Here is a 13203-nt window from a genome sequence, read left to right on the forward strand (position 1 = left end):
ATACTAAGTGTGCTTATATTAGTAGTGATCTACGTTAAGGACAATCATATGATATTTGATCTTTACTTGTGAATATTCCTTGTGAGAGAAGAATGAACACCTTGATTGATTGAGTAGTCCTTTTATTCTTATATTTTTGTTTGATAGAGGATATGATTTATTTTGGTGAGGAAAACAAATGAAAGGTAGAAGGGGTAGAATATAGATTTACAATTGCATGCATGAGGATGGAAGAAATTTGAATGAATGAAGTCAATTTTTGAGGCTTGAATGTCACATTTGGATTGCATAGTGAAAGATTGAATTGGTATTTTCAAAATTGCTTTGTTAAAAATGTATATGTTTTGTGGGTAATTGTTGGTATCAAATGAGTCATGAATGGATTGGTCACTTGCAATTTGTTTTAAGTTTCACTAATTTTAAGACATTTAAAAGAGAAAATATATTGCAAATATTTAGGAGGCTCACCTTAATTATCTAAGTATCTGAGGCACCCATTTAAGTACTCTTCTTTCTTTTATTAGGCACACAATTTAATTTTCAAAATTTCTAAACATAAGACAGAAAAAAAGTATAGAAACAAAACGAAAAAAAAAAGAAAAAAGAAAGATGAATGTATTGGGAGTTTTGAAAATAAAAGTTCGCAAAGGGATTAATCTTGCTATTAGGGATACTTTTTGTAGTGATCCTTATGTTGTCATCACCATGGGTGGCCAGGTCTGTTATTTGTTGTCTCTAAATAGTTCACATTTTATATATTATAACAGAGATCTTCTAGTATTTATATTATCACATCATCTAAGAGATTGTTGTAAGCAACATCAATCAATAACTTAACCTAAATATTACGTAACCTGCAAGAGAATAAATTAACTAATGATACAGAAGCTCATTACATTGAAAGTTTATTTAATTTGAATTCAGTAAATACTTTATGTTTGTGTATTGTTCTTGTGTGATCAATATTTTTGCATGTTTTATTTCATGAATAGTGTCTTGATATAATGTTATTAGTGGAGTTTATGGTGGGTATTTAGAATTATTTTTCTTTTGCTTCATATCTAAATTTCTGATTCTTGATTTGGTTGAGAGCAAAAACAGGATTGTAAAAAAAAAATATTGTTTTCATTTAAAAGATCATAGAATATTCTTAAATGTCTCCCTATGGGAAAGTTTAATATTTTTGTAATTTAACTTTCCCCTCCTAAAAGTTGGGGTTTAGACAAATTCATGGAATTTCTAAGGAATTGTTTCTCAAAAATGTCTGTATGGAATAAAAATGCATTCAGATGTTTATGTCTTTTTGAAATGTTGAGAAACTTTAAAAAATAAAAAATAAAAAAAAAACTAGCAAACAAAAACTCATTATTTTTAACAATTTGCTACGCATTATCCTAAATTAAGAGGAGTAATTTATTCTTCATGTTTCCTGTCGTACATGAATGTGGGATACACCATCAAGGGTTCTGGAGGAGTACTTATTTTTATTCTTAATCAACAATATTGCGTATGAACCTTGGGTATAGATTCGTTTTTGATAAGAAGCATTTTAACTCCTAATGTGGGACTTCCCAAGGCAAATTCAAATTCCCCTTGCCAAGCCCAACGAGAATACTGGACACCAAATAAGAAAATATAATTGTGAAGTTAATATATTTTTCAATTCATGTACCCTTTTTACATATTTGATATATCTGAACTTAATTTGCTCCAATATTCTTTTATACGTTATAGAAAGCGAAGACTCGAGTCATCAAAGAGAACTGCAATCCTGTGTGGAATGAGGAATTGAGCCTTGCACTCTATGATCCTAACCTTCCCATTATTTTAGTAAGTAATTTTCCCAATATCCGAACCTTTTTTTATATATTTTATATATAATTTCAAATTTAATAATGACATACTTAATATTTAGTGTAATTTCGTATGAGGGGTCTAATATAATTTGAAATTTTATAAAATAAAAGACGGATTCAATATATTGAACATTAACATTGTCAGATTGTGTGACCAATTCACCCAAAAACTTAAACTTTTACTGAATATGTTATTTATGTCTATGAAGTTACGTTGTTCCATTATTTAACATGATATAAGGAATGTTAGAAATTGAATTGAAGTTTGATAGTGAGATTGCAGAAAAAGTAAAAGAGAATTGAATAAATAAATTGAATTTGAATGAATGATTGAAATGAATTGAACAATTGAACTTGAATTGATTATATTCAATGTATTCAATTTAAATAAAACAAAGGTATAATGCCCTATTTATACAAGTAATTAATCATCTAAATAAGGTAGAATTCTAAATAAGGTACAAAATAATAAAGTGAAGGTAGGATACACTCCTAAATAAGGTATAAGCTATTAGAGATATATTTAGAGATTTAATTATACACTAAAAATTTACCTAGAATATACAAAAGGAATAAAATAATATACATGAATTCTCTAAATTTGGGTTGAAATCAATATGTTGAGGCGGCTAAAACCAAGTCTGACCCAAACTATGTACTGCAACAGATGGGTATACAGTGAGATGAAACAGGTGAATCAACTCGATTTAATTAACAGATACAACAATATTTCAATAAAAACATATATACTAATTATTTAATAATCTATTTGGCGGGAGTTTTTGGGAGCTAAAGGTTTTTTTTAAAAAGGTCAAAAGAAGTGTTTATTTTAGAAAGTTGAGATGTTTATTCAAGTTTTTAGAAAAAAAATATTTTTGAGTAGTAAAAGAAGCTCTTTTTTCATAAGCCCAAATAAAAAAGAATTTCTCAAAATGACTTTTCAGATATAAAATATGTAATAGTAACTAAAAGTAAAACATACAAAATGGAGAGTATCAAGTAGTACTAATTATTCCCTATTTCATTGTTGTCTTATCATATGACTATTTATAATCTATAATGGAAAATTCTCCACTTATTATTGACAAAGGGGTGAAGGATTAGTTGGCTTCTTGCCTACTTAATATATAGCCACATGGCATACATGTGGCATCTATGACATTCATTTTACAACACTCCTCCTTGAATGTCCATGTAATGAGAAATTTACTGAATACGTATTTGAGTACTGCCTCATTAAAAACCTTACCAGGAAAAATTCAGTAGGATAAAAACCTTGGTTAAGAAAAAAAGAGTTCAACGCGTATTCTTACTTTCCCTAATGAAGATCCCGATTCAACTGGTTCAGTTTTTGCATTCCAATCTTATATACTATCTTCTCAAAAGTTGAAGTTGGTAAAGACTTGATGAAAAAAATCTGCAGGATTGTCACTTGAACGGATTTGTTGTACATCAATATCACCATTCTTCTAGAGATCATGTGTGAAGAAGAACTTAGGCGAGATGTGCTTCGTTCTATCTCCCTTTATAAAGCCTTATTTTAATTGAGCTATGTATGTTGCATTGTCTTCAAATATGACTGTAGGTATCTTGATATCGAGCTTCAGGCCACATCTCTCTTTGATGGAATGTGTTACTGATCTCAACCATATGCATTCTCTACTTGCCTCATAAATAACTATAATCTCAACATGATTTGAATAAGTAGAAACAATAGACTACTTTGTAGATTGCCATGATATAGCAGTACCTCCATATGTAAACACATATCCTATTTGAGATCTTACTTTATGTGGTTCAGATAAATAACCTGCAGCTGCATGACCAACAAGATCTAAAATATCTTTGTTAGTATAAAATAGACTTATATCAATAGGCCTCTTTAGATATCGCATTATATGCTTACCTCCGTTTCAATGTCTACGTGAGAAAAAAAACTGTACTTGTATAAAAAATTAACAGAATGGTCTATATGAAGCCTTGCACTATTAGCAAGATACATAGGTGTACCAATAGCATTGAGATATAGTACTTCAGGATCAAGAATCTCTTCACTCTTTTCTGGAGGTCGGAATGAATCTTTACTCACTTCAGTGATCCAAGAATCATTGGAGTAATTAATGGATATGCTTTATTCATGTAAAATCATTTCAAAACCTTTCGGGTGTAGGCAGTTTGATGGATGAAGACTCCGTCTGCTAAATGTTTAATTTGCAAACCAAGACAACGTTTTATCTTTCCAAGATCTTTCATTTTGAATTCTTTCTTTAGATATTCAATTACCTTTTGGACCTCTTCTAGAGTCCCAATGAGATTTATATCATCCACATAAACAACGAGTATGACAAACTCTGATGTCATTTTTTTAATAAAAATACAAGGACAAATGACATCATTTATGTAACTTTCGCTTTTCAAGTACTAACTTAGGCGATTATACTACATACGCCCTAATTGTTTTAGACCGTACATCGATCTTTGTGATCTGATTAAATATAATTCCTAAGACTTTGAACTATATGCTTCATGCATTTTTAATCCTTCTGGGATTCTCATGTAAATATCATTATCAAATGAACCATAAAGATAAGCTGTAACCATAATCATTTGATGAATTTAAAGATTTTCTTGTACAGTTAGACCGATGAGATATCAAAATATTATTGCATTCATAATGGGTGAAATGTTTCTCCATAGTCGACACCGGGTCTTTGAGAGAACCCTTGTGCAACAAGGCATGCCTTGTATCTTATAATTTCATTTCTCTCATTTCTTTTTTGTACGAAGACCCATTTATAACTGACTGATTTTACACTATCTGGGGTTTGGACCACAGGTCCAAAAACCTCCCATTTAGCAAGTGAGTTCAATTTCAATTGAATCGCCTCTTGCCATTTTGGCCAATCTTTTCTTCATCGACATTCTTCGACAGATAGAGGTTCAAGGTCCTCATTTTCTTGCATGATATTTAATACGACATTATATGCAAAAACATTATCCACCATAATTTTTTATCGATCTAAATTTACCTCATCGCTAGTAGAACTTATTGAAAGTTTTTTATTCACTTGAGTCTCGGGTTCACTGATTTCTTTAGGAATATTAGGATTAACTAGATTTTGATTCTCTTTAGGAGAATCTTTTATAACATTATCTTTATCATTTTTCATGCTTCTTTTTCTAGGATTGTTATCCTTTGAACCAAATGGCCTACCATGCTTCAGGCGTTCTTGGGATTCAAAAGCTGTGACATTAGTAGATGGTCCTTTTGGAACTTCAATTCGGACAGGCACATTTGCTGTAGGGATATGTGAGTTAATTATCCTTTTCAAATCAGTAAATACATCTGGCATTTGATTTGCTAGTTTCTATAAGTGAATGATCTTCTGGACCTCATTTTCGCGTATGGGGGTATGCGGATCAAAATGAGATAATGATGAAACTTTCCATGCAATTTCTCTTTTAAATTCATGTTTCTCTCCCTTAATTGTGGAAAATTTATTTCATCAAATCGATAATCTGCAAATCGAGTAGTAAATGAATCTCCCGTCAATAGTTCAAGGTAGTGAATTATAGAGGGTGACTCAAACCCAACATATATTCCTAACCTTCTCTGGGGCCCATCTTAGTATGCTAAGGTGGTGCAACTGGCACGTATACAAAACATCCAAAAATTCATAGATGGGTAATATTTGGCTCATAACCCTAGACCGATTATAACGGGGAGTACTTATTATAATGAGTTGGTCTGAGATGAACACGTGATGTTGCATGTAAGATAGCATGACCCCAAACAGTAGTGGGCAATTTTATTTGTATAAGTAGTGATCTTGCTATCAACTGTATGCGCTTAATAAATGACTCAACAAGGCCATTTTGAGTATGAACATAAGCAACTGGATGTTCAATTCTTATCTCAACTAACATACAATAATCATAAAAAGCTTGAGATATAAATTCTCTAGCATTATCGAGGTGAATAACCTTAATGGGATAATCTGAGAATTGCACCCTTAATTATATTATTTGTGCCAATAATTTCACAAACGCCAGGTTGCGAGATGATAAGAAACACACATGGGACCATCTTGAAGATGCGTTTATTAGAACCATAAAATATCTAAATTGCCTACTAGGTGGGTGAATAGGTCCATATATATCTTCATGTATACGTTCTAGAAACAGAGGAGAATCGACGCCCACTTTCAGTGGCGATGATTTAGTTATCAGTTTTCCTTGATGAGAAGCAGCACATTAAAATTCTTCACTTGTAAGAATCTTCAGGTTCTTTATTAGATGTCTAAAAATCAAAATGCTCATCTTCAGGATGAAAATATCATTCACACAATAGATAAAATTATTTAAACTAGTAAACTCCAAATTTATCATAGCATGAGTTATTTACTAGAGTAAAAGGTTTGCTACTTCGAGATTAGTTTGCAAGATTTTACTAATGCACAATCTTACTACTTCAGGAGTAAATATCAAATTTACTACTCTAGGAGTAACTTTCAAGGTCCTGAAATGATCATTTCAGGAGTAAAATTTAAGATAAATTTCAGACTTACTACTCCGGGAGTAAATTTCAGAATAATTCTTTCTACTCCTTCTGAATGTGATTTTCACAGTCAAGCGCACATTTATATACCTTACTAAATATTATATTTACCTCGAAAAATGGATCTGTAATTGTAACATTTATAAAAAATTCTTATTTCTTGAGAATGAAAGATAATTAATAATTTATCAAAAGTTTTCATTCTCTGAGAATGAAATATAATTATTATAACATGCCTTAAGCATATCAAACTATGATATCTTAGGACCTCAAATCAAGGTATACATATAGCTGTAGAGAATTTTCTCTATCATATCTTTAATTTTAGATTTACTACTTCAGGAGTAAATTTTTGATTTTCTACTTCAGGAGTATTCATATATTCTTCAAGATGAAAATATAAACAAAGTAAACATTATAGTATTACTAGCACATAACATATTACACAAACTTTATTTATTTACAAGATTAATTAGATACTATTAACAAAAATGTAAACTAATACAGCTTAACAGGAAAGTAAAACAATCAGACTATTTCATATTCATCATCTACAAGATGATTAACACATCCTTCGGGAATTGTAAAGAAATCTAAGGCATCTAAATTCCTGGGCTTAACATTATCTTCAGAGATAAAGTTTGTCTCAATGTCATTATCTATTTCTTAAGGGACGCCTAATAGAGTTTCACTAGATGCTTTGGCGTACGGCAGATACGCAACCAATTCTCCTTTCTTCCACATTGATAACATTTATTTTTAGTGTTATTCCTTGGCGCTGCTTCAAGAGCTTCACCCTTCCTTTTACACTGCTGGTGCTGAGGGTCATTTTTTTGTGCAAGATGATCACCCTGATTAAAATATCTACCAAGACCATGACCACGACTGAGGACAGGCCTTCGTTTATGCCTGTTTGATGAAAATGTGCAGCATTCACTTCAAGAAATGGAGCAGTACCAGGAGGTCGGCTTTCATGTTTTTTTCATTAAAAGATAATTATGTTGTTCCGCAACAACAATATGAGAAATCAATTTAGAATATTTCTTGAATCTTATTTCTCGGTACTATTGCTGTAGGAGCATACTCGAGGCGGAAAAAGTAGAGAATGTTTTCTCTAACATGTCGTGATCTGTGATATATTCTCCACATAAATTCAACTATGATTTAATTCTAAACATTGCAGAATTATAATCAGTTACATTTTTAAAGTCCTAAAACCTCAAATGAGTGCACTCATAATGTGCCTGTGGAAAGACGATCATCTTTATGTGGCCTTATCTTTCTTTTAAATTATTCCACAATATAAGTGGATCCTTAATTTTGAGGTATTCCATTTTCAAAACATCGTCAAGATGATGACGAAGAAATATCATGGCCTTGATCCGATCCTGATTTGATGCCTGATTGCCATTTTTGATGGTGTCTGCCAGACTAATCGCATCCAAATATATTTCGGCATCCATTGCCCAGGACATGTAAGTTTTGCCCGACATATCTAGAGCAACAAATTCGCATTTGGATATATTTGACATTATTTAAGAAGAATAAATACTTATCTTTATTACGTGTATTTGCTCAAAATGATAGAGACTCGTGCTAATAACGAGATATAAAATATGTAATAATAACTAAAAGTAAAATATACAAAATGGAAAGTATCAAGTTGTACTAATTATTCCCTATTTCATTGTTGTCTCATCATATGGCTATTTATAGCCTACAATGGAAAATTCTCCACTTATTATTGACAAAGGGGTGGAGGATTAGTAGGCTTCTTCCCTACTTAATATGTATTCACATGGCATACATGTGGCATCCATGGCATTCATTTCACAACGTTTTCAAATCTCGGCAAGCGCAATTTTTTCTCTAATATTTTATTTGAGGAGCTAAACAAGAACTATTATTTTTCAACGACTTTCTTAAAAAATTACTTCAGAAAAAACACCTCTCTCACAGCAAATATAATGGAAAGTTTGGCCAAGCATTCGTTGTCTTATTAACATACTGAGGAAAAGCCCGTGAAGTGCACGACCCAATATTTTTTTATAAATTTATTTTTTAAATCAATTTTAATTAAATAATTTTAAACTTTGATTTAAAATGATTTCTATCTGTCTGTCTAACTATCTAACTATCTATCTATCTATACATACATACATACATAGAGAGAGATATAATAACTCATTTCATTAAGTATAAAATGAATATGTGATAAATATTATTAATATTGATAAATTTTAAGTAGTATTCGTTACTCATTTTCTCATACTTAGAAATTAGGCTGCATATAATTAGTACTAACATAAATCTAAGTTACCTTAAACTCTAAACTTGTATATCATATAATTATAAATTTAAAATAAGCTACTATTTTATTTGGTTGACAAATTAGTAGAGTAAAATTTTGTTTTTCCCTTTTTGCTTTGATAGAATAAGAAATAGATGGTGTATTAAGCTTAGAATAAGGAATTGGAAGAGTGATTTACTGATTAAGATGGGTGGTACTCTCAAAAACCTAAATATATTGCACGTGGAGCGGAAAGTAAAGTAGATCCCACACTATCAAAGTAAAGTGAACAAAGAAATTAAATAAAGTGGTCTGACTATTTTGTCTAATTAAAAGATAATACATAGTCAATATCATAAATTAAAGTACAACTAATTTGAAACAGGAATAATTACGAAATATCAAAACCATCCCTCTTATGTTGACGGTGCAGAGATTAGTTGTTGTTCAACTCTCTCTTATAATAAGAGAAAATAATTGCACGAGAGTAGGTTTCGTATGAACTTTTAGCAAATACATAAATATCTTACTTTTTAGCCAAACTTTTAAATGAGGTGATCACTCAATTTTCCATCAATGAATAGCTTATGTTTATATTTGTTTGTTTTAATCGACTAATTATTGTTTTGTCAACTTATCTCTTTTTTGTAGACAGTGTATGACAAAGATACATTCACATCAGATGACAAAATGGGAGATGCAAAAATAGACATAAAACCATATCTTGATGCTATAAACATGGGATTGGAAGGTCTTCCAGATGGTGTGAAGGTTGATAGGGTTCAACCAAACAGGGAAAATTGCCTCTCTGATGAAAGTTGCATACTATGGGAAAATGGCAAAATGACACAAATCATGCTTCTTAGATTGCAACATGTAGAATGTGGTGAAGTAGAGATTCAAATCGAATTGATTAATGCTCAAAGTGGTAGAGGTGGCATTTACATCTAAGACGTGCATACCTTGTTCGTTTAGTTTTGGTACGTAAATAATCATTTTTGGTATATATTAACATTGTAATTATATATTATTGTGAGATTACATTGAATATGTTGTTATTTGTTGTATCGTATTGAGTTTATTGAGAATAATGTAAAATAATTGTTGAACTTTGTGAACTTTTTTTATGGCGAAGAAGTCTTGTTATGTAAGATTCGATTGGGATTAATAACAATTACATGTAAGTATCACAATACCTATCGGTCATTAGTGAGAGATTCGTTTCTTTAAGGAGATGAAGTACTTAATTTGTTAAGCTCTTATTAATTTGGACAAGAGAAATTTTCAGTTTTGCAATAACTACATTTTTGTTAGTGTTCAATTGAAATTGTAAAAAGGTTTTAATTCTTTTTTTTATGAAACTTTTATTCAAATGACCGTGAATGTCGAAAATCAAAGTGTTTTAAGTAAGATAAAAAATAAGGGACTAAATAAAATATTATTATCTTAAAAAGAAAACTGTTCAAATTTAACCTTACATTTTACGAAAAGATCTAATTTTATCCTCTTTTAAGTGTTTAATTAGTATTCTTATTTTTATATTTTTTAAAAAATGCTATCCGCCATCCTCCGATAATTTCCGCGGTCGATGGCCTCAATGGCCATAGGTCAGCCAGTTCCTAAGGCTGACCAACCCACCCCTCCACTCTCAAATTCTTATTCCCTCTTCTTTTCACACTAAAGCCTCGAGTTCAAAACTTAAAATGCCTTCTGAGTCAGATAAGTTGCCTAGTAATTTGCTTCTGATGGATGATAATGGTACTGAATCTCCAAAGCTTGGTAATTATGCCAATTTATTAAAAGCTCCTGTTAATAATCAAATCACTGAACCGCAGCAAAATCGATCCTCATGAAGAAGATTTCATATAATGATGGAATTTCCAGAATTCAATGAACTGAAGAAGAATTAGACAAAATGAATATTATTGAAAACTTGCAATATGCAGTTGTTGGGTAGTTTTCTTATGGTCGACTTAAATGGCTTCAATCTCAAATTTCTAAGCAGTGTAAAGTTAAAGGTGAGTGCACAATTGGATAAACGAATAGACACATCCTCATCAGATTTAGCAGGGAGGATGGCTTTATCAATATGTTATCCAAAAATATCTATTACGTTTTAGATAAAGAAGGTTCCTCCTACCCTGTGAGACCACTAATCCATGATACAAAATTCAAAGTGGACGAAGAAACAACGAAGGCATTAGCATGCATTTCCTTTTCCGATCTTAAACCCACTGTTTTTGTTAAGGATGCCCTATTTTCAATTGACTCAGAAGTAGGCAAACCTATTCACTTGGATGCAACTACCAGTAATAAGACTGACCTAGTTGTACTAGGGTCAAGGCGAAAGTGGATCTTTTATCAATTTTTTCAAAGTTTTGTAATGTCCTGAAATTTATGAATTTCTATATTATATATTTTTATGATTTTACCCTTTATTACAGTTGCTACATGTTGACTTTGGGATTTGAAAATGGTTGGATTATTCTCGATGAAATTGGAAACGATTTGGGTGAGTTAGTGATTTTTAGAGGTTTCAAAAGCTACATAGTTGACTTTAGTCAACATTTAATGATCCGAGTGCTGAATGATAATTTAGACTACGCTAGCAAATTTGGAGTATTGAATTTGAGTTAGTAGTAGAGTTAGTTCGATCTCGGGACCTTTATATCTCATTTTGACCTTTCATTTGAAAAATAGTGAAAAAGAGGCTCCGAGGAGTTAGTTTATTGAAAACAAACTTTTTTCGAAAAATGACATCATCATTGTGTTTGAAACATCCAAATTAACCTAGGAACATGCACAATTTATTTCTGTCGGGTCCCGAAAAAATATCGAGGGTCCATTCGGAGAATTTGAAGGCATGCAAAATCAGTAAATTTATTGATATTGGATGCATGTCAAGTCCTTCTTTACAAACACATGCCTCTAGCCACGAACGCAAAAAAGAAATTTTCGTTCATCACAATCACAAGGTGGTAGCCACAATCGAGAAGGATGGACGAGTCCTTCTTCGCGAATGCAATGAGGCTGTCACGAATGAGAAGGACTGAATCATCAATCTTTGCAAATGGAAGCCTTGGCTACGAACGTGAAAGCCAATTTAGCGGCCTGGTCAGCGTTGACCCTTGCTAACGCAAAAGGTTGACCACGTTCGCAAAATACTATTCACTGAACAGTACAAAAGCCTTATTTTCATATTTTTTTCTCTATTTTTGGACCTTTGAGCTACGAAATTGAGCGATTCTTGAGTATTTCTTCACCATTTGAGCTTGGGTACACTCCAACTCCTTATTCTCATTATTTTTCATCGATTATGTCATCAAAGACACCTTAAAATCATGATTTCAAAATAAATTTTTTTGAGATTTTATTGATAAAGCTTAAAAGAAAGTTTTTCTTCGATTTGGACCTCATTTTGAGCCTGTTTTCTTGTGGATTTGCACCTGTAGATTCTATAGCCTCGGAAAGGTACATCTAAAATAAATTTTCAATTTTATCTCTTTCGTTTCGTAACTTATTTTAGACTTGGCAAAAATATAAGCATTATTGATATCAATAGTTTTTTTAGGTGCTACATTTAAATGTTGTAGTTGATTCTGAGTTGTTCGTAAGGTAGTGCTTTGAATTGAATCATTTTAGGCTTGAATTTCATCATTTCAAGATAGGTTATGGCATAACTTCTTTTAGATTAAGATGGATAGTTAATAATAAGCAAAATATGTTATGAGTAGGGGAGAATAACTATGGGGTTTATATTTTAAGAATGTTATTATTGTTATGTGTCATGGGGAGAGGGGTTATACTATGTTGTTATTGACTTGCGATATTTGACATTGTGTGTTGCTTATGTGGAGGCTTTATTTGAGTCTATTAACCTTATCTGTACATTTAAATGCCTTCAGCCCGTGCACGAGCTGATTTTGGTATATATGCCTTATTTGAGTATTGGTTTTCTTTATCACGATAGAAATACCCGAGTGAGGGATTGAATGATTTTAATGATGTCTTACATGTATATTTATTCCAATGGTGTATATACATACATATATATATATATATATATATATATATATATATATATATAACACATACGTATTGGATGGATGGGATATCATCATATTGAGTTGATTGTGAGCATTATATCCTCATTCTATAGAATACATTTATGATTTACTGGTACTATTGAGAAATGCTTTTGAAAGAACATGAGACACTTTCATGAAAATTTTCTTCGCAAACACGAGCCAGAGAGGTGAGTTGAGATTGAGATATGAGACATAGTATATAGATTGCGAACTCTCTATGGGTATTACTTGGGAGCTGGGAGCTCGGTGGGTGTATACAGAAAGTCATGCAATGACTTTTACCATTCATCCCATCCACATTGCATTGCATTGCATTTGTATAGAAATTCTTCATGATTTCTTTAGTTTTCTTGACTTGTGCTTAATTTTTGTGTATTTATATATATATATATATATATATATATATATATA

At 31.4% G+C, this 13203-nt stretch overlaps 1 protein-coding gene across 1 annotated transcript; it reads left to right on the top strand.

The window, feature by feature from the left end:
• Nucleotides 1–550: 550 nt before the first annotated feature.
• Nucleotides 551–9857, top strand: LOC107874187 (protein C2-DOMAIN ABA-RELATED 7-like). Its single transcript, XM_016721041.2, has 3 exons — nucleotides 551–717; nucleotides 1735–1830; nucleotides 9356–9857. Exons 1-3 carry the CDS (start codon nucleotides 610–612, stop codon nucleotides 9653–9655), a joined length of 504 nt encoding a protein of 167 aa, XP_016576527.2. The 5' UTR covers nucleotides 551–609; the 3' UTR covers nucleotides 9656–9857.
• The last annotated feature ends 3346 nt before the right edge of the window (nucleotides 9858–13203 follow it).

Source organism: Capsicum annuum, chromosome 6, assembly GCF_002878395.1.
Source record: "Capsicum annuum cultivar UCD-10X-F1 chromosome 6, UCD10Xv1.1, whole genome shotgun sequence".
Lineage (NCBI taxonomy): Eukaryota > Viridiplantae > Streptophyta > Magnoliopsida > Solanales > Solanaceae > Capsicum > Capsicum annuum.

Coding starts and splice junctions, on each gene's coding strand:
- LOC107874187 (XM_016721041.2), top strand. CDS start 610: ATGAATGTATTGGGAGTTTTGAAAATAAAAGTTCGCAAAGGGATTAAT. Junction 718..1,734: donor TCATCACCATGGGTGGCCAG/GTCTGTTATTTG, acceptor TATACGTTATAG/AAAGCGAAGACTCGAGTCAT. Junction 1,831..9,355: donor CTAACCTTCCCATTATTTTA/GTAAGTAATTTT, acceptor TCTTTTTTGTAG/ACAGTGTATGACAAAGATAC.